Consider the following 21140-nt stretch of genomic DNA (forward strand, 5'->3'; position numbering starts at 1 on the left):
GGAATCCCAGAGAGATACATATACTGGAAACTACAGTGATGAACAAGATACAGCAGAGGATACTGAGTGACTCTATTGATCAAACGGCAAGTGATGCTCGCCCTATCTGACTGGAGATGCATAGATTGTAGAGCTGGTCAGCTGCCATCACAAAAGGTAGGGTGTCCCCATGGTAAACCAGCACATGTTATGCTGCTGAAACTGGTATTGCTCATAACTCAGCCACCTAGGCTCTTGGCATGGATGGGTTCAGAGTTCTGTGACATATAGGCTGGATGTTAGGTGGAAGTTCTTGCCAGAGAGAGTGATTTGGCATTGAAATGGGCTGCCCAGGGAGGTGGTGGAGTTGCCATCCCTGGGGGTGTTCAAGAAAAGCCTGGATGAAGCACTTAGTGCCATGGTCTGGTTGACTGGCTAGGGCTGGGTGCTAGGTTGGACTGGGTGACCTTGGAGGTCTCTTCCAACCAGGTTGATTCTATGATTCTATGATACTCTCAGTACATCCCAGTAATTACAACTGATGAAGCAAAAATATAAGCAAAGCAGTTTAAGGAAAAATAGAATTAATACCCAGGGGAAATTAAAAAAGTCTTGACTGCTGGCTGTGAGTTAGTTTTTGGAGAAGCAGAATGCCAGTTGCTGGATACAGTGTAGATGCATAGACTATTTTGCTGGTGGCAGACCTGAACTATCTGGTGACCAGAGTATGTGCTTTAAGCTTTCCCATCTTAAATGTTTATCTGTTTTTGAATTTCCTTTAAGTTCTGTGTGTTAAACAATACCTTTTTGTGTTAATGCTGTTTTAAAGCAGCTGTAGTTTGACACAACAAAGATACATTTTTACTTAAAGATGTTTTTCTCGGTTTCATTTATTGCTGAATAGCAAAACAAAATAATTCAGACAGCTTTACCCAAGTCACTCACATCCCCTGTATTACTCTTTTTCTTGAGTAGTGACAGACATGTACCTTTATATTGTCATTTCTGATTTATGTTCATAACAGTCCCTGTACTCCTCCTGCTGCATCATGATGCTTTTACCCAAAAGAACACACAGGCCTGCGTTTTGCTGCCATAAGGTGGTTTATACTACTGAATCATTGGCTGGTTATTGTTCAGGGCATTTGATGTAGTAGGCAGTAATGTAGCTGTGTGAAATTTTCAAGCCAGTAGCAAGTTGTTTCTGTTACTGGACTCAGGTCATTGTTAAGAATTTCTCTAATGCTGAGAGTTCTCTATGTAATGGGAAAAAAATTCCATCTGTCTCATTCATAGCTAGTTTCCATTACTCTGTCTCTGTGACTTCAGATTAATGCACTTGAGTCTTACCTGCACTAATTTATGAAGCATGCCTCTTTTTTTTCTTTCTTTCACTTACTCTGACTACAGCTCTCTTGCCCTGCAGGATTAGTGTTGTCCTCTCTTTACACAAAACACACTCAGCTTTGTGAAAAGCTCAGGTGTAAGAAAAGCACCAATTGTGAAATGTTTAAGTAATCTAGTGGGGTTGTGGTGGGAGGTGTCCCTGCCTTATGGCAGGGAGTTGGAACTGGATGATCCTTGAGGTCCCTTCCAACTTAAACCATTCTATGATCTGTAGTTATCCAGGTTCTTCTCTAAATCCATCAGTATTCAGTACTTGAGCCTTTCAGGTAGCTTTGCAAATCTCAACCAATATTTTTTGATACACTGTTTTTTTCATTATGCCAGACTTTTTGGCCTTCACATCTAACTCACTTCTATCTGACTTTCTTCCCTGTAAAATGTAGAATGGGCCTACCTAACCAGTGGAGTTAGAGACTTTCTCTTTTGGCAAAGAATAAAGTACAGATGTGAGATGTGAACTAAATTGCAAGATAAATACTTCCATTCTCTTAAAAAGCACGTGCCTGTTTAAAGAAAATGCCAATCTCTCAATCTCTCTTGACTTTTTTTTTTAACCATTTCATCAGATAGGCTGTGATTAATGAAAATGTGGTGGTCATGTCAATAGTAAATTATATATGTAAATATATCTGTCATTGTTTTTTCCTAGTCTGGTATATTGCTCTCTAACTTTACATGTTCTGAACTACCATACAGATAGTTTGTGTGTACATATGCTGAATTACCATGCAGATATTTTGTGTGTACATATGCTGAATTACCATACAGATATTTTTGGTGCTGTGTATAATTCTTGCAAATACGAAGTTCTCTGTTCACACTATATAGCACAGTAAGGGAATAAAGCCAGAGACATAATTAGGTGCAGGAATGTTGTGCTAGTTTGAAGCTAGCTAGAATGTTTTGGTGAGTAGAACTAGATTTACAGGCTGTGAAAGGGAAACAGTGGTGATGTCTACTTCCTTCATAGGCTTGCTGAGAGGTGTAAGAGCAAGAATCCAAACATAGATAAGGGAGTTGCTCTCTGTCCGAGCTCTGGGCTGCATTCTTCTCTAACTTGACCTGATTAATCCACCTGCTTCCTAACCCCCCAGCTGACCCTCCATTCTTCCTTGGGCACAAGGCAATGTCTGGGGTGAGGTAGAGAAGAGTGGGAGAAGGTGGAAGAGTGGTTGGGAGCCCCTTTTAGGGACTCAGGTTTCTGGGAGGGCTGTTGTGTTTCTGTATTACCTTTTGACTTGTATATTTCTGTCTGTAACTGAATATGTTATATTCAGTTATATGTATATAACTGAGTATCTGCTTGTATATTGTGCTAAGCTGTAAATAATAAGCTTCATTCAATTTCCAGAGCTGGCTGAGTGTAGTCTGGCTGATTTCCAAAGTGTAGGGGCCAGCGAGTAACACCCAAACCATCACAAATGTCCTGTTGTGGTTGAAAGTTTTGCTCTGTTTTAATGTGATGTAATAAATAGGGAAGCAACTGTTTGATGTGAAGCCTTAGGTATTTTCAGGCTGCATGTTTTTTGTGGTAGTTTGCTTGAGAAGTTCTCACTGGGAATCACAGTGAAACTTCAGGCAAATGTCATGGAAGACATGTAGAGAGCTGGGATTTCAACAGTTTTGGGGGGTCAGGAACTTCTCCTCTGCCCCCTCCAGCTCAGATGGCTTGGAAGTCAGATGAAGCTTTATTTACAGCACAGCAAAATGTACAAGCATATATAGACACGTTATTTACAAGTACTTACAGTTATATACAAATTAGAAATAATACAGGAATCCAAACTCCCTCCCAGACAAGAAAACTGCCCAGAAGGGGCTCAAAACCTCTTTCTCTCCCTCTTCCTTCCCAGACAGACAAAACAACTAGCAAAGCTTACTTGTTACTTGGTTAGCCAAGGTCAGTGGACTATATTAGAGTGAAGGGGATGTGGAAGGGAGAAGCATCCCAGAGCAAAGTGGGGCAAATTGTTTACATTTTGGCTTTTTATCCCTTTCAACAAACCCATGAATGATATAGACTTAATCATGGTTTTCTTTTTACAACCAATGATCTAATTTCTCTCATAAAAATATGCCAATTATTCTCAAACCAGCAAAAACAGGAACAGCTTCACCTTATGCCACATTCACCGTATCAGCTAGCTTTGTGTATGCTATTCTGAATTATATGTCAATTCCTGCTGGTAGATACTAAGGGACTTGATCCACTTGCCTTAATATATGTGTTTGATGCTAATTGACAGAAAAAAACTTTATAGAGATGCCAGGACAGCAGCTGGAAGCTAGGTGGGATTCCATGCAGATCTCAAATATCCCTGGAAACTCACACGTGGAAAATACATTGAACTTTTGATGGTAGTCCTGCAGCACTCCTGACTCTCTTTCCTGTCTTCAACAGTAAAGGTGAAATTTGCAGTAAAGGTTTTTCTCCAGCTGTTGTCCCAAAGCACTGGTGACCATTGAATAAATTTGGTCAGTGCCTTTCTCATGTTTTCCTGTTAGTTATAGACACTGAGAAGAAAACAAAGAGTTTTGACTGCTGATCAGCTTCTAAACAAGGTGAAAATGGAGAGACTCACATATAACAGTATAATGCAACCATTTCACTGGAGAATTTTCAGGAGTATAAAACTGAGAAACTACCTTCACCTCATGCTGAATGTGCTTTCCAAGCATTAAGTGTATTGTTTTTACATCAGGTGTTTGATTTTCTAACTGCATGGACTTGGTTTTACAAGATAGGAAATCCTGTAAAAAAAAAACCCAGCCATATTAATTGCTGTAGCACTCTACTGACTTATTTGTTAAAATCTGATTCATGTTTAAGCAATTGTAAATGTTGAAGAAGGCTTTTGGTTGTACTCAGAACACTGCATCTGTGTTTTTGTGTTTCAGATTGAGGAGGATACGTGGCAGAAGTACTACTTGGAAGGAGTTGCAAATGAAATGTATACAGAATATCTGTCCAGTGCCTTTGTGGGTTTGTCCTTCCCTGCAGTTTGTGAGTAAGTAGCAATACATGTGAAGCACATAAGTATTTACTTTCACTCAAAGTGACATCTAGGGTTTCTGTAGGAGACTTCTTCACTCTGCTGCAGTCCTAATATTGTTGCATCAGATGGGATCCAATAAAATAAACATGGAAGTACTCCAAACATTGTAATGACTGTTTCCAGAAGAGATTTGGAGCTAACTGACTGTAAATGAAGGCATGAATGTTTCCAGTGCTGAACAAATTCATTAGGAATCCGTTTAAACTGAGTTACTCACTCATGAGTGCTGTCCTATTGTTTCGAGTGATGGTTCCCATTCTTTGAATAGTGATTGTCAGTGTCACTGTCTTGGCTTATGTCTCATTTCAAGGAAACTGTTGATCAAAACCGATGTAGTGGAGCCATATAAGCAGTGTGGCATCCAGACCTCTTTGGAACTTGTTACAAACCACTTCTAAAAAGTGAGGTGACACATTAGTTCTGAGATGAGGAAAGTTTACTTGCAGCTTATAGTATATAACCATAGCATAAGCCAGTCTTGAGACTGAAAGTCCTTACACTTTCTGTGGTAAGTACTGTGGCTGCAAACACAGGTACTTTAGGATAGTCATATTTCCTCTTCTCCTAGCATTGTTCAGTCACTTAGAAAGAGAGAGACTCGACTCTGAAGAGTTTGGTGTCTGACTAGATAACTGAGAAAATCTTCTACAGGTTGTATTCTTAGAAGAGGAAATAGTAGTAAGATACTGTCTGTTCTGTAAAGAAAAATTATTTTGGCTCAGCTTCTCTCATGTCTCCCAACTTTTCTGATCTTTGCAGTAGCACAAAGCAATCTTTCACAAAGCAAGGACAACATGAACAACCTGTAACTGCTAAGTTCTTGCTTCTGTGTTTGGATCATTCTCTCTAGTTAGATTTCTGAATTGTCTTAGAGGGTGAAAGGAATCTTAAGTACTTTTTGACTCTTGACTCACTTCACTCTCTGAAAGAACCAGTCCTGTTAATTTAAGAGCTTTATCCTAGGCTATTATTCAACTGTGGTTTTGGGTAATTTGGTTTGCACTACTCTTGGCACAAGTAATGTTTACTGGGTTAGTAAGTACTGGACAAATTGTGGTTTATTCTTTCAGGACTCTATATGTGGCAGACGTTATTTTCTCTCCATACCTAGAAAAGTAACAATGCCCACTTTTATAAAGCAAGCTTGGTTTCTTTGTGTTTAAAATCTTCAGTAGAGCTCTGTTAGGATCAATGTCATTACTTAGTTTTCTTATTCCAACCTGATGAACTTTCATAGGAGGCAGAAAGAACAGTGGAATGATAGCTTTGTTTAGCAGAACAACACACAAAAATATGTGAAAATCCCTAGCCAAATGTGGACTGGAGTAGGATCTATTCCTGCTTGACAGCACTTCAATTGCAATTTCAAATGAGGAACCAAGATAATATTTGATGTGGGTAATACAGAAGAAAAAAATCACTGTAGAGTTCTGTATTGACATTTCTTATAGTCATTGTTTTCGTAATGTACTGACAGGTCAGCAACCAAAAACTGTTCAATACTCAGCTCAAATTCACCTAGTAATGGTGGTGCTATGCAGCGCTGTGAGCAGCAAATAGATTTTGCTCACCTGCTTTTGGCCTTGTTAGCCACCACTGGCTGAAGCTGGTACATAACACTAATTTGTGTGTATATACAGACAACATTGGATGTTACTGATGTGTGTTACCCTGGGCAGTGTATGTCGTGTTACTGTGACAGATATAAGTCACATAAGGATTATTATCAGTTCAGACAGCTCCTTGTTTTCTGCTAAGTATGTGAGTGATGTGAAATGTGCAGAATATTGCTTAATTTGCTTGAAGACAATGAATATTGTTGTAGTATCTTTAAAAATGCTAATAACAGTGAAGCGAGGAAGTTTGTAGAGAAGCAGTGAGCGCTGTGCCGCAGCAGATGGCACCCATCTGATTGGAAAGTGAGCCCTAGAATAGTTTGTGACAAATTGATGGAACAGGAAGTGAGTGGCACTGGATTTGCACACACTTCAGTCACAAAAAATGGGAAGTGATTTGGAGTTGTTTTTTCCTAAATGATTGGTTTGTTTATTCTCACAGAACCTATTAGCTTGAAATAAATAGCCTTGTGCTGTCACAAGTCTATGAACATCATCCTTGAGGTTTTTGTTATAAATGGACACTTGTATTACTGAAAAAAAATCTATATTAGAGTATCAGAGTGTACTTCCTATATACTGGTCAGATATTACTACCAGTCATACTCCTCTGTGACTGTAGCTGGCAAATACTGACATTAGTATACTGTCATATTAGTTCAGTGCCTACACATTTTATAAGGAACAGATGTCACTGAGTTCCAGCAAAGGTTTGGAAACTTACTTTAAGACATCCATAACTACAGAGAAATGCAATTTTTTGGTTTACATCATGACTTCTGTTTTTAAGGCATGGTGTGGCTGTGCTTGTACTACTGTTCTCAATCTGGCAGTTTGTATTTTTAGGAAAATGTGTGCTGTCTTCAAACCTTAATATATATTCTGTGTTTAGATAACTGAAAAAGTGGGGGAAGATACTGAAGTCCTCTGAGAAAACCCTGCACCCCTTTCTACCCAAGTGATGTTGATAGGGAAAAGGATTGACTCTGGGTCTCTTTTCTTTCAGACTGGTGTTTGCGAAACTAAAGCTCTTAATGATAGCCATAGAATACAAGTCGGAAAAACGAGAAAGCAGGTATGTCCTATGCCTAGAAATTTTGACTTTCTGGAATGCACTCTGAAGAATTTGGCCTGCTTTATTTCTTTTTTTTCTTATTTTTCCTCCCCCCCTTCCCCCACCCCCCCCCCCCACCCCCCCCCCCCCCCGAATGAGCATAGCTATTCTTATACTTTTCAAATGTTTCAGAGTATAATTAGCATACCATTATATTGCACCATTTCATATAGCCTTTATTTCTGCCCTGTTCTTCTCCTTGAAAATTAATTCAAGTTAGAACATTTAGTGGAAGGTTGAGGGACAGCAATATATGTCTCATGTCTAGAAGTGCAGTTAAGTTTTACTTTAAAACTTACAATCTTTTTGTTCATAGTCCATCAGTTTTAACTTCTTTTACTGAAAATGGAAAAGGAGGAAACAGATGTGGCATCAAAACTGATTGTAACTATGTGTATTCTCAAATAGTAATTTAATTTCAATTAGTTTGTAAGAGCTGAGCCAGACAGAATACAAGACAAACAAAAATACAGGATAAACATAGAATTTATATGGTATCCATTCTGACAAAACTTGCTTTTTACACAAATAGAATCATGGAATCAACCAGGTTGGAAGAGACATCCAAAATCATCCAGTCCAACCTAGCACCCAGCCCTAGCCACTCAACTAGACCATGGCACTAAGTACCTCAGCCAGGCTTTTCTTGAACACCTCCAGGGACAGTGACTCCACCACCTCCCTGGGCAGCCCATTCCAATGCCAATCACTCTCTCTGCCAACAACTTCCTCCTAACATCCAGCCTATACTTCCCCTGGCACAACTTGAGACTGCGTCCCCTTGTTCTGTTGCCGGTTGGCTGGGAGAAGAGGCCAACCCCCACCTGGCTACAACCTCCCTTCAGGTAGTTGTAGACTGTAGCATCATGAAACCAGAAAAGATTAATTTTAGCCTTGAAATTACCAACTGGATGACTCTTTTTCTCAAAAAAAAAATATTATTAGTATGGTTTGATAGATAGGAAAAGCATTTTATGGGGGTTACTTTACAAAAGCCCGTACAGATCCAAGGATACGTCGCTCTTCTATCAGCTTGACCATCAGGGCTTTACAGTACATTCATTTTTGTAAAACAAAAGTGTTATAAATGTGCTCTGCAATAGGTGGAGGTTCATAGAATAGAAATACAACAGCGCTGACTCTGAGCTCAAGTTTATTTACTTGTGTCAGAAACTGTATTCTGGACTGCAGTAGTAAAGATGAAGTGCTGCATGTTAGTTCATCTTACCTTTGACCACTGGTTACAGAAGCTTTAGAAGGCAATTGTTTCTCATCACAGTTATGTCACTGCAGGTCATGCCACAAATCTTGAGGTGCAGGAATATTATTTTCATGATGATTGTTAAATATTGTAGTGTTTACTTATTAATACCTATAAAACATGGAGCATTCGACAATGAAAATTCAATGTTGCAACAATTTAGAAGAGATTTCTGTGCTAAGTGGTTGCTTTTGTTTAGTTCTTTCATATATTATAAAATGATGTGTGAAGTGGTGTATGTGCTTTTGGATGTTATTTCCATCCACATTGTGTTGTTTAAAAAATCCTTTTTTTCTGAAATACCAGAATTTTCCAACGTTTTTCCAATTCTCATGGGCTCTCATGCCACTTTGCCACTGAGTGATCGTACTCAACTTTAGCTGATGTAAAAGAAATGGTAAATTACTCTTTTGTCTCTGAACGGTTTACTGTCTTCTAAGAAAAAAAAAGTACACCAGGAACATCAATGGAACTGTTTTCCAGATTTTGTATTTCCATTACTAGAAACTATTAGGCTTCTGTTGATTCTCCTGAGATTTATTGCTCAACTTCATGTTGTCATGACTCCAGTTATCATTTACTTACATAAGTGCTGATATCACAGTCTTTTTTCAGTAATAACAGTTAATGCATGGCTCCTATATAATTCTTTACCCTAACTTCAGTGGGAGTTGGGTTGAATTCTTCATCACAAGGTGATGCAGAGGATTCCAAAAAGAGTAACACAATGTGATACAATCACATGTGCCTTCTTATTTAAAGCCATGCAGGTAACAGTTTGTAATTAAAAGGGCCTAAAATTTCAGGAAGCAATACTAAGAAAGGGCTGTTAACAGCTGGATTTTGTGACTATGTCTGTAACAAGAAGAGAACACGTAGGCTACACATTTGCATTTCCTTATAACTCTGATCCACAGTTATATTTGCTGTCTTATTGGTCACTTAGAGTTTTATAATCACAGTTTGGTGAATCGCATAGCTACCTGCAGAGTATCTTCCCTGTGCTCTTCCACCCAAATATGTTAAGTACATATTTGTGGTTTTCTGAACTGGAGCCTTTTAGTCTAACCAGAAAGGTAACAGCCCAGAACTTCAGTTTCTCACTTCTTGGGTGTACTTGCATTTCTTTACTTCATAATAAACAAAAAGATGGAAAATGAAGATAAAAACTAGGACATGGTTTGCAAATGCAAACTGCCTTTACACAAGATCCATTTGTCATTTGCCAATCGTCCTTATTGATGTTGACTTTGGAAATATTTAATTTGATTTCATATCATAAGTTCTTCATTGGCATTTCTTTGTAAGGGTGAAAGAGAAACTGATTGTGTTTCACTTTAAAAACGTTTAGTGTTTGCTCTTGGCGAGAGCCAGCAGCAGTAGATATGTGCTGATTTGTTTTATGAGTGTAGTTTAGGTTCATATTTTGCAAACTGTTGAGAGGTTTTACAAAGACAAATATAATTAAGAATTGAGAATATTACAAGCTAGTGTTTCCTCACAAAACTGAAACAGATCTAGGACCAGTGCCTTGAGGAGCAGAGGAGATTTTCAAATCATTCTTTCTGCCTAATGGATGAGAAGATCTTAGCCCTATCAGTTGAATTTTTGTTAGCCAATAATAATAGAATATCTCTATCCATAAAATTTGTGTCCCATTTTTTCTTTCTACATGAGGAATTTCCTTTTAAGATTAGTTTCATCATCACATTGCACTCAGAGCTACAGCAGCACAAAGTGAATTCAGAAGAGTGGCAATGTGAGGCCATTCTAGATTGAAATTCCTTCCTTTAAATTTTCACTTCAGTTTTAATGATAAATCCTAGTACTATTTTAAGTCAGGGCAGAATTTTCACTCCCTTTGTTAATGTCCTTATTACATTTGGAATGGCATATGCATTTCTTTTTCTTTTTTCTTTTATTTGTTTTTAATTTTCAGGCAGTCTCCTAGATGACAGATTTCTAAAGCTTTCTGATTTGCAGCCATTTTCTGTTATCTCAACCATGGGGAATTTGAGATCAACAGTAATTAGAAATCATCAGAACTCTACTCAAGCTAAGGTTAATATACAAGTTAGAGATAGCTGAGCTTCCTGCTTGCAGCTGCCTTTTATTTTTCTCCTTTTTTCCTGACTCCAAATAAAGGTGCAGGACACAGTAAGCACACCTTGATAACAAGTTTTGACAATGTTAGCTTGTTAATTGTAAGCAGGATTTAATCTTTTTCTAGGCTAAACGTAGGCAATACAGTCACAGATATGGTAAATGCAAAGTTGTTTTCAAATGATGGGTAAAGATTTCATACCTGGGCAGCTGTTTCTCATTGAGATATCTGGAAGATGAACTAAAACTGGTTAGTTTTTAAGACTTTTATGTGTTTAATAATGTTTTAAATTGCTATTCAGATATCAAAGAAACCTCTGCATTGACAAAATGCTAACTGAATTTAGTAGGTTTCTGACCAACTGCTATTTTAAGTAGTTCCAGGCCACAGTGTGTTAACCATTCCTTCATCTCCAGTTAGTATCTGGGAATATTATAGTAAGTTATTAAGAGCAGGAAACGCTTCTTAAGTCTGTGTGTCTCTGATACTAGCCAAATACTTCAGCTTTAAAATTGGTCTTTCTTAGTTCATTTGTAGAGAGGTGGGGTGGTTTTTTGCCCTTGTAGAAAAAAATGTTAGAAGAACATGGAGAACATCAACCTGAAAATGTCTCAGCAGAGCTGGCTGAATAGATAGAAAAATATATTAGTTCGAAATACAGCCTTTCAAGCTCCTTCTTTAAAGTCTCCTTTAGAGATACTTTTGCCTTCCTTTTACTCCTGTTTTGTTGGTTTGGTTGTTTTTGTCTTTTCCCATTAGTAAGCAAGGAAATCCTAACCAGAATTCTTCCCTCCTGCAACCCTTGTTTACTCCTCTTGTTAAATTTTCTCTTTGTCTGTCCATATATTTGTTCTCATTCTCGGCAGAAAAACCTTTGAGCCTCGAAGACTTCTAACTAAAGGTTTTTTTTGCTTTTGCTTTGGTGTCAGTTGATTTCTTATCCAAGTGTTTGATTTGCAATTCTTTTCTTGTCGTTTGCAGAAGCCGAAAGCGGTATGCCCTCTTCGTTACCTTTCCTTCCAACCTCAATCCTACCTCCACTCCTTCTAACTTCAGGACTAATTCCTTGCCAAGAACACAGGAAGATAACATCTTTGTCTATCTTTCTCTGTATATACACACACATATATACATACATATATATATATTTAGCTGTCTATGTGTGTGTGTATATATCTCTCTATATCTGTGTGTATATTTATATATGAGCCCCCAGTCTCAAAGAGGAGAGAGCATAGCATTTCATCTCTCCGTTGGTTCTTGTGACTCACGCACTAACTTCTTTGCAGGAAGTACAAAATAAAACACTATGAAGTTTTTTAGGCTTTTTTCTTTCCCCTTGTGGAATCATTGCTGTGTCAGACTGTTACATTTGAAAAGCAGACTTTACAGTTAACATCTCCCCTCCTCCTTTTTCATTTGTTCTGTATCATCATGACGATGCGTGGTTTGTCTTTGCCGGCCCTTGGGTGGCCTTACTGTCTCCATAATCACTGATGTCCTTTCCCCAGAGTCTTTCTTCAAAACGTGTCTTAGAATACATCTTCTCTTGTAGTCTCATCTTCCATGAACAACCAAATACCTTTTTCATTTTGCATTGTTGGTCCTCTTTTGAGCCTAGTTATTCATAGTGCAGTATTCATTAACGCTGTTGTACTGGTCCAGTGAAAGCATCACGGACAGTTTGTACTGTATGTCACGTTCATTTTAATGACACTAAGCTTCTTGATCAAAATGTCACTGACTGTATCAGCTTTTGGTTTTCTTTGAGATGGCATGTTCTGCATTTTCCTTCTCACATCCCATACTGTGAGCCCCTCTCTTGTCTACATTCTGTCTCGCCGCTGTTGGTTTGGATGAAGGAAATAAGGTGTACTCTTTTACATCCTCTTCTTGCCTCTTTTCCTCCTCCCAGCTTTGTCTTCATAGTTGCTAATACAAGTCCGTCTGACTGTCAGTGTTCCTCTTTGGAGGCACATTCTCATTGTCCAGACATACTCTACAAGCTGTACTTTCCATGTCTGTTCTCTTGTCTGTGTTGTATGTGTTATTTCATTTGTTTTAATTCTCCTCTGGTTTCTGGGTAGATGTGTGAAAAGAGAGGTGGCTTCCTGTCAGCTTGGCATTATTGATATGATCCAACTGCAGAGAAGTTACTGCAACACTTAGCATCTTCAAGGATCTGTAGTTGTTGCACCTCTACTTTGCTTCTTGCTTTTAAGTATATATTATCTTGTGGTGAAGGCATGTTAATGCTGGCATGATGAGCAGTATGAAGAAGTGCTGTACCAAGTGAAGTTGCTTGCTCCCAGAATAAAATACATTGTGCTGCTTCATTGTGCTTCTGGAACCAGAAGTAATTTCATTGTTTAAAAGTGTATTTAATTCACCAGCACCATTGAACTAGTTTGGACTATGCCTCAATAAAATACCTCGCATACATCCTGTAGATCCTAACTTTGTAGTTGATGTTGTAGACTACTTAACTCCTGGGAGCAACCTTTTATATGCTTATAGGAATTAAGCTTTACTATATTGTAGCATGTAATGTGCATTGTGTCTTTTGCCTTGTACTCTTTTTATTGTCTTCCTGGATTTTTGTGTGTAGAGCAATATGGATCTGAATTAATGCCAATGATAGAGCCCAGAAGAAAGAAGCAACACTTGTTACAATCAGTGTGAAGCTGGTACGCACGCAACTCCCACTGTGGGATTTGTGCACCTACCCTCACACTCCGTGTCAAAGCGTACCCTGAAGCAAAAAATACTGTCTCAAGCTAATTTTGTGATTCCAGTTCTCTGGTTGTGCAAAGGACATGGTATACTTTAAGAGGCAATTATGCTCATAGCAGTGGATTTCATCTGGGCATGGCAGGAAACAATCCAGAACAGTAGTTGTCTTTTTATGTGGAAATGTGGTATCTCTAGTCAGTACTACCACATAGTCCTGCTTGAGGTAATATGTTCATAACAATTACATAACATCTTCCTTATTACTAGATGGTGTTGCTGTTGTTTCAGTCACATGGGGAATGGTACAGCACATCTACCACAAGGTTTCAAACAGAGTTGTTGCAGCTCTTGTCATTTGTTGAGTCAAAATTTTACCATTTTTGTTACATTTAATTCCAAAAATGATATTTTTTTTCCTATCTCTCTTTTTATTTTTTTTAAAGACAAGGCTGATGGCAGTTCCAAGGGTAGCCATAAATCTGGAAAAGAAATTAAAATAGAGGGCCTTTTACTGAATCAGACAAGTTTCCTTGCTGCAGGAATGCTAAGCTGGTCACTGATAATGGGGATTCATTTTACCTAACTTCTATCAATCTCAACATTAGGTGTCTAATCTTCTTTCAGTTATTCAAGTCCATGATTGCAAGGGAAGAGAGAAATTTCTTGAGAGCTCCTTCCATTCTGAGACAGATGAGATGAATCCCACCTTTAGTGCTTTGTAAAATGTAGCTTTCCAAGTAAGAACAAAAATAATACAAAAAATGAGGCTGTTGACAAAGAAAATTCTTACAGTAATTCTTGAAGAGTAAGTCTCTACAGATGATTGACCTTAATTTCATTTTCCAGTTTTCAGTCTTCCTATAGTGCTGTTAAAATGTTGTTGCCATTGCTTATTTTCTGTGCTGTACTAGCAGGCATCTCCACATGCCCTTGTCAGCAGTTTCAAGACCTTCGCTGTACCTTTACCATCTTAATAAGAACCCAGTTTTTCTCTCAGAGAAGACTGACAGTTACACAAAGCTGAGAGTCATCTACTGTATAAATGCTGTGTCTACATTAAGAGTTCAAAGATCTGTACATTTACAACCTCAGCAGTAATGGAAGCCTACTCAAACTATGCAAAGCAAATTGCAGAGTCAGATCACTTAGCAGGTGGCTGACCAATACACAGACACTAAAGCTGATTGGTTGTGTCTTTATGAAAAGATATCAGCCTTCAAGGTTTCTAGTGCTATTTCAACCCAAGAAGCATACTTTGAGTCCAACATGTATGATATTTGAAAGCAGTAGACAAATAAAACCATCCAACAGCAGAAATGAGTAGAAAATAAATAGTTGGAGGGAATTAGTTCTGCCCCAAACTGTGTTCAGGAGTTGTTCTACAGTTCAAACCTTCGACTGTCAGGTTCTCCATCAGATGTGTTTAAGTTCAGCAAAACTCAGAAGACCTGCAAGTGGTGATCAAAAACTCAGCTCACTTTCAATGCTTTAAAGGAAGACATAATACCATATTTATCTGAGTCATATTGTTATATTATGCAGCCAATAAACCAGCCATACACTACCAAAAAGGTCTTGAGCAATGCTCATATTCTGGGCTAGTTTCAGGTAAAAAAGGATTGCTTAACAGATATTTATATGTATCTCTATTTTACTGATGGTGGTATGTATATTTAAAACATCAGAAATATATAATCCAATCAGTGAGTAAACAGAACAAAATTAACAGACTGTCAGAGATGCTAACAGATCTCTCTTCTCCATTGACATAATGTCCAATCTTACACTTTCATTTCACAGTCAAAGAAATCCTTAAGCACTTGTCTAAAATTTTCATGATTGCAGTTGATTTTTTCATGTTTCTCTTCTCCTCTCTTCTCTCTTCTTCTCCTTTCTTCTTCTCTCTTCTTCTCCTCTCTTCTTCTCCTCTCTTCTTCTCTCTTCTTCTCCTCTCTTCTTCTCCTCTCTTCTTCTCCTCTCTTCTTCTTCTCTCTTCTTCTCCTCTCTTCTTCTTCTCTCTTCTTCTCCTCTCTTCCTCTTCTCTCTTCCTCTCCTCTCTTCCTCTCCTCTCCTCCCCTCCCCTCTCCTCTCCTCTCAGCTGTGCATGTAAAATGTGCACCAGTTTCCATGTGTGCTTCACCTGCTAGTAGTTCAGTCTGGGAATTCAGTTTCAACTGTATAGGTAGTGTTGTGCCTAACCTTTAAGAGTTCAAGATTGGGTTGGATATGCCCAATCTGTTCTGTTGTAAAATACTCCTCTCTGTGTTGGAACCAGAAGATCTTTAAAGGTCTCTTCCAACTCAAAACATTCTGTGATTTATTCAGTGATTCATGAAAGCAGAACCAAATTCAAGGGTGATGTCTACATTTCTTGATGTGTGACATTTTCTTTCTTCTCAGTTGTGTGATCTTGCTTGTAGTCACCATGCAAATCTTTAGTAAATAGACTAACTTTTGCTAGACATCAGATAAGTGTAAAGTGGAGATTTTCAGACTGCATATTCTGTTCTGAAGTGGCTTGCAAGTTGTTGTATTATCATAGACTAATGGAACTGGCTTCTCTTCATGCTGGTGAAGTACATTAAATTCCTCTTAAACATGTTATTTATATGGCCACGTGTTCTAAATGTTGTGTGAAGAAGCAGGAGGTAATTATTTCTTTGCAGTGACATGTGATCTCTGTCATGAAAAGCTTTGTGCAGAGGAATGTTGTTCTGGAAGTGGAATTGCTAAGGAAATTATGACTAAAAGTTCTTTGAGCTTGCTGTTAACTTTGTTAGTTTCTGAGGTAACTTAAACTAGAAATGTGAAAAAGGTATAAAATGTGATCAAAATTCTTAGAAGGTTTGAAAATATGTGGGCCTTCCTTGCATAATTTCATGAGCTGCTTTAGGAGACTGAAAAAATCCAGTTATGTTTTATAATAAAAGGATGCATTTGGAGAAGTCAGGGATGTCACTTGGAACAGCTTTTTTTTCCCCCCAATGCATGGCAGAGAGTGCATATGTATTAGATATATAGATATATTGCTGGTAGACATAATGAGTTTAAGTCCTTATTTCCCTTTTTCTACAACTTCCTATATCTGCAAAACTCCCCAACCTTGGAGATGCATAAAAATGAGATATTAGTTGAAGCTTTCTTGCTTAAAACTCTAATTTACTTTGCCATGTACTTATCTTCTCAGCTGTGGGGATATCTAAATATGCATATCTTCATGAGCTGCTTAACTGGATGCACACATATCTTAGTAATCGATGCATACATTCTTCATGGTATGCTCATGAGCCTGTTTTAGTTTTCTCTGTCCTCTTCTGTTCTCTCTATTCTATTCTTTTAATTTGAAACATTTCCCTTGCTGTACATATTAGAGTCAGTGCTTATCAAAGCATAACTTTAGCTAATGATACTACAGGTCTCACAAGAAATCATTCAATTGCTGCTTTAATAAGCAGCATATTTAATAAATCCATGTAGACTCAGTAGTAATTACTCAAGCTTTTGCTCTAGTTAAGTATAAGCTTTATGAGCCTTTGCTCTAACTCTGCCAGTAGCAGTGATGGGGCAAGATAATTTCTGTCCCCGGCAGAAGATTTTGCCGCTTAGATCACACTGTGACCACATCCATATTTTGTGACAATAAATACTTTGTATTTGTGAAAATAAGCCTATGTGGATGAAGTATAAAAGCTGACCAAAAATAAAGTCTATACACTGACCCATCTGGATTAATTCTGTGTGTCTCAGAACACCTTGAGATACAAAATCCTGGTCACAATATATTACATCTTAAAGGAAACCGCTTACTTCTGACATAAGATTATGTTCACTGCTTCTTTAAGGACCTGCTTCGTTTGCTTGTTTCTTTGTCAGATTTTAAGTTCTGTGAGGGGGAGTGAACATTCACATTTTCACTGTTTGACTCAGCTTGTGGAGTTTAAGTGTTTTTAGTAGGATTTTTGGCTATCTACATTTAAGAATGTGGGGGGAGAGGTAGGGAAAAGATTCATCTAATTAAAGAAGAGGAGGTAGGGAAAAGATGAATCTCATTAAAGAAAAGGTTTCATCTATTTTCACTGAAAAGCTGTAAAATCACTTCTGTGATTAAGGACAAATGATGAAATAGGGTCAAAAAGAGAGTGTTTTTCTGACAGAGCAGTACCCATTTGTACCAAAATACCCAATGCAAACCATATTCCAAGTCTATGAGTATTTTAGAAAGATCAGCATAGTAGAAATAAATGAGCCTAGCATCTCTAGAATATTTTTTGATACAACAAATTAAATTTAGAGTATAATAGCAGATTAAGTACTAGCAGACAGGAAAGAAGCAAGTCTCCATGTTTTCAGTAGAGACTGAAACATAGCACAGTTGCAAACACGATAAATGCTTTGGACAGAAAGACTTAGTGGTGGTTTTGAGTGCTGTAGTGATGAACACTGCATAAAAAATACCTAAGAAAAGTTTACCAATGATTTATAAGGAAGTTAAACTACAAGAAGCCATACCTTGAATAATGACAATAACATACCACTGTACAAAGTTTCCAGACTCTGAGAGATAAAGTTTGCATCCATTGAATTAGGAATTATTTCATAATTTGCATCCATTGAATTAGGAATTATTTCATAATCCAAGCATCTACTTGATGGGGGCTGAATTATGGCTGCACAACCAGCCTTTTAGTTCTTAATTCATGAGCACTTTGTTCTGCTGCCTGCCTGTTCTTCCCATAGGGTCTTATGGGTGTGTGTAATCACACAAACCCATGTGCTCATAAAGCTTCTAGGTAGATTTGTTGCCACACTAATTTATTGCTAATATGTAGATGATAAGTAACCCCTTGGATGAGATCCTACAATCATAGAATCAATAGATGCTGAGATACATGTTGAGAGCTGTTATTTTTCCACCTAACAATAACATGAAAGACTTTCAAGTGTTAGTAACATGTCTGTTCAGAAATGAGCTTTATTTAATTTTGTATCTCTATTTCCCCAAAGTCAATTTGCCCTAAAGCCACAAGCATTTAGATTGCTGGTAGTCTTTATTTACTGTGAATTGGCTGTGTATCTGAATACTACCTTTGGACTTAGAAAGGCTAAGCTTCCATAAAAGATTAAAACCAAAGAAGTTTTGTCAAGCATTGCTAAGTTTTAACAAGTCACAAGCTTAGTTGTATCACACATTAATAAAATCTACTGGAGAATACATTTACATTTATCTGTATATTCATATTCAACTTGGTACTTTTCCCAGTGCCTTGCCTAAAAACTATTGTTACATTTTCATGAAAATAAAAATCATGTTTCATAGGGAGACATGGAGTACCTCACTTCTACATAGCAGTTTATGATTTCCTTCATCAGATTTAGGCAAGGCTCTTCTGTCAGCGTGGTTGGGTTATTTTTGTTCTTTGATGGCTGCTTAGCAGTGTTTTTACAAGTTGCTTTTCATTTTTCTGTTGTTTCAGCTGTCGTGACTGGTTGTCTTGTACCATTCCCCTCCAGTGTATGTGTGCATTTATTATCTTAAACAATAACATGAAATGTTCAGATAGGGGTCCCATTAACATGAGATTTCGCTAGCAATTGGCCAAAATTTGCATCCAAGGGTTTAGTTTCCTAAATTGTTTTTTATTGGTATTAAGTGGTGGTTGCTGGTTCTTCCCTTTTCACCATGCTGTGAGTTCCTCACCGCTTCGTATGACAGAGCAAGAATGCTGAAATGCTAAGGTTCACTCTTTGTGTTTTAGAGATTCTTTGTTATTTCATATAGTCAATATTTAATGTAAAACACAAGAAAACAGTTCTAAACACTTAAATGATGTGATTATAGGCAGAGGCATATCTCAAACTTCAGATTTTGTAAAAAGGATGGAAAACTGCTATTTGATTAGAAATTTCAAGGAAGAATGATTTGAAACTTCTTTGCAGCCTTTCCTAACTAGTGGGTCCCCTATGACAGAATCAGTTAAAAGAAATTAAACTTTCCAGTTAGAAATAAATTAAACTTATGTTCTGTTGTTTTTGTTCTTGTTTCACTGAGCAGTATATTAATCAATCCTGGAAACCATGTCAAGATTCAAGAGGGTACTCTAGGATTCTTCATTGCAAGTGATGCCAAAGAAGTAAAAAGGTAACTTGTGTCTTCTTATCTTTAAATTTAAACATAAGGTATTTAATTTTGGGGTTTTTCCTTCACATGTAAACACATCTCCTTCATTGTTATCTGTTGAAAGATTCTTAGGGGAAATTAAATTGATGCTCTGGTGGACCAACCATGCCTGCAGTCCCAAATATTAAGGAAGCCAAATAATGTTACAGGAGATGCAAAGAGAAAATAATTTTGTTTTCTGAATCCTGCTAGAAAGTTTAGACTGTTTTTGTAGGATTTCTCTATAATTCATCTCAATGGAATTAGAATCATAGAATCAACCAGGTTGGAAGAGACCTCCAAGATCATCCAAGCCAACCTAGACTCCAGCCCTATCCAGTCAACTAGACCATGGCACTAAGTGCCTCAGCCAGGCTTTGCTCGAACACCTCCAGGGACAGCGACTCCACCATCTCCCTGGGCAGCCCATTCCAATGCCAATCACTCTCTCTGGCAAGAACTTCCTCCTAACATCCAGCCTAGACTTCCCCCTGGCATAACTTGAGGCTGTGTCCCCTTGTTCTGTTGCTGGTTGCCTGGGAGAAGAGGCCAACCCCCACCTGGCTACAGCCTCCCTTCATGTAGTTGTAGACAGCTATGAGGTTGGACTGGATGATCTTGGAAGTCTCTTCCAACCTGGTTGATTCTATGATTTTATAATTCTAAGCATAATTTTATTACATTAATCACTGCTTCAGCCACTGCACATAAGATTGAAGGTACTCTTAAGGACATTTGCCCTGCTGTGGACTTTAGAAACAGGATCTGTAGAAGTTGACTATATCCAATTCATGCATTAAGTTTGAGGAAATGTTAGTGATGGTGTATTCTTATTCAATAGAAGAGCTTACAGTTGGATTGAGGAGAAGTTGTAATAATTGGAGACAGTTGCTTATGTCTTGATGACAACTCAAGAAGAAAGAACTAATTCTAATATCCTTGGAGAGAGTTTGTTTTCTTTTTGATGGAAGGAGATTTTGAAGACCGTTACCTCCCTACGGTGTCTACAACTGCTTGAAAGAAGATTGTACTGATATGAATGTATGTCTCTTCTCCTGAATAATAATGGCCTCAATTTGCACTAGGAGAAGTTTAGGCTGGATGTTAGAACTAACTTCCCTAAAAAGGGAACACTGATATGGACTCCCCAGGGAGGTGGTTGAGAAGATGCACAGATACGTTGCTCAAAGACATGGTTTAGGAGCAGACTTGGCAGAGTCAGATCATGGTTGAACTTGATGATTAAAGGTCTTTTCCAAACAAAACAATTGATGAAATCCAGACATTTTTTTTCAGAGAAGTATACAAATGGCACAGAGGATGCTTTCCCATTGTACATTCTGCCTCCTTGGAATAGTCAGACAATTTCACAGTCTGAAAGAGTAATCTTCCTCAACATTTATTTGCGGAATTAAGCTTGCTGCAATTAGGATTTACATCTTCTATTAGTAACCAGCATACCATTTTGGTTAATAACACTCAGCAAGTTCTTACTGCAAATGTAAATTTGTATTCTGTGGTGCATGTCTCATATGCTAGACTTTTCTCCTGATGAGCCACTTCATTACCAGGGCTGTTATTCAGATGTGAAAATAATTCAGATAACTGCTTGAATTAGGTATCCAGTTCATATTTCTGAACATTACTTTTAACACAGTTACACCTGGGATGGACACTAATTAGTCTAAAAAGGATTGGTAGCAGTCATTCTAG

General features: G+C 37.8%; 1 protein-coding gene across 30 annotated transcripts in view; it reads left to right on the plus strand.

Moving 5' to 3' along the window:
- Positions 1–21140, plus strand: part of KCNMA1 (potassium calcium-activated channel subfamily M alpha 1) — a 416512-nt gene that overhangs the window by 281804 nt on the left and 113568 nt on the right. For 15 of the 30 annotated variants that reach the window (XM_064145471.1, XM_064145472.1, XM_064145474.1 and 12 more), the window contains exons 15-18: positions 4285–4394; positions 7065–7133; positions 11519–11530; positions 19323–19409. In XM_064145471.1, coding sequence (XP_064001541.1) covers positions 4285–4394; positions 7065–7133; positions 11519–11530; positions 19323–19409 — 278 coding nt within the window. The remainder of the gene's footprint in view (positions 1–4284; positions 4395–7064; positions 7134–11518; positions 11531–19322; positions 19410–21140) is intronic. The other 15 variants (XM_064145473.1, XM_064145499.1, XM_064145476.1 and 12 more) reach the window with 1 other exon arrangement.

This window comes from Pogoniulus pusillus, chromosome 6 (assembly GCF_015220805.1).
Source record: "Pogoniulus pusillus isolate bPogPus1 chromosome 6, bPogPus1.pri, whole genome shotgun sequence".
NCBI classification, from domain to species: domain Eukaryota; kingdom Metazoa; phylum Chordata; class Aves; order Piciformes; family Lybiidae; genus Pogoniulus; species Pogoniulus pusillus.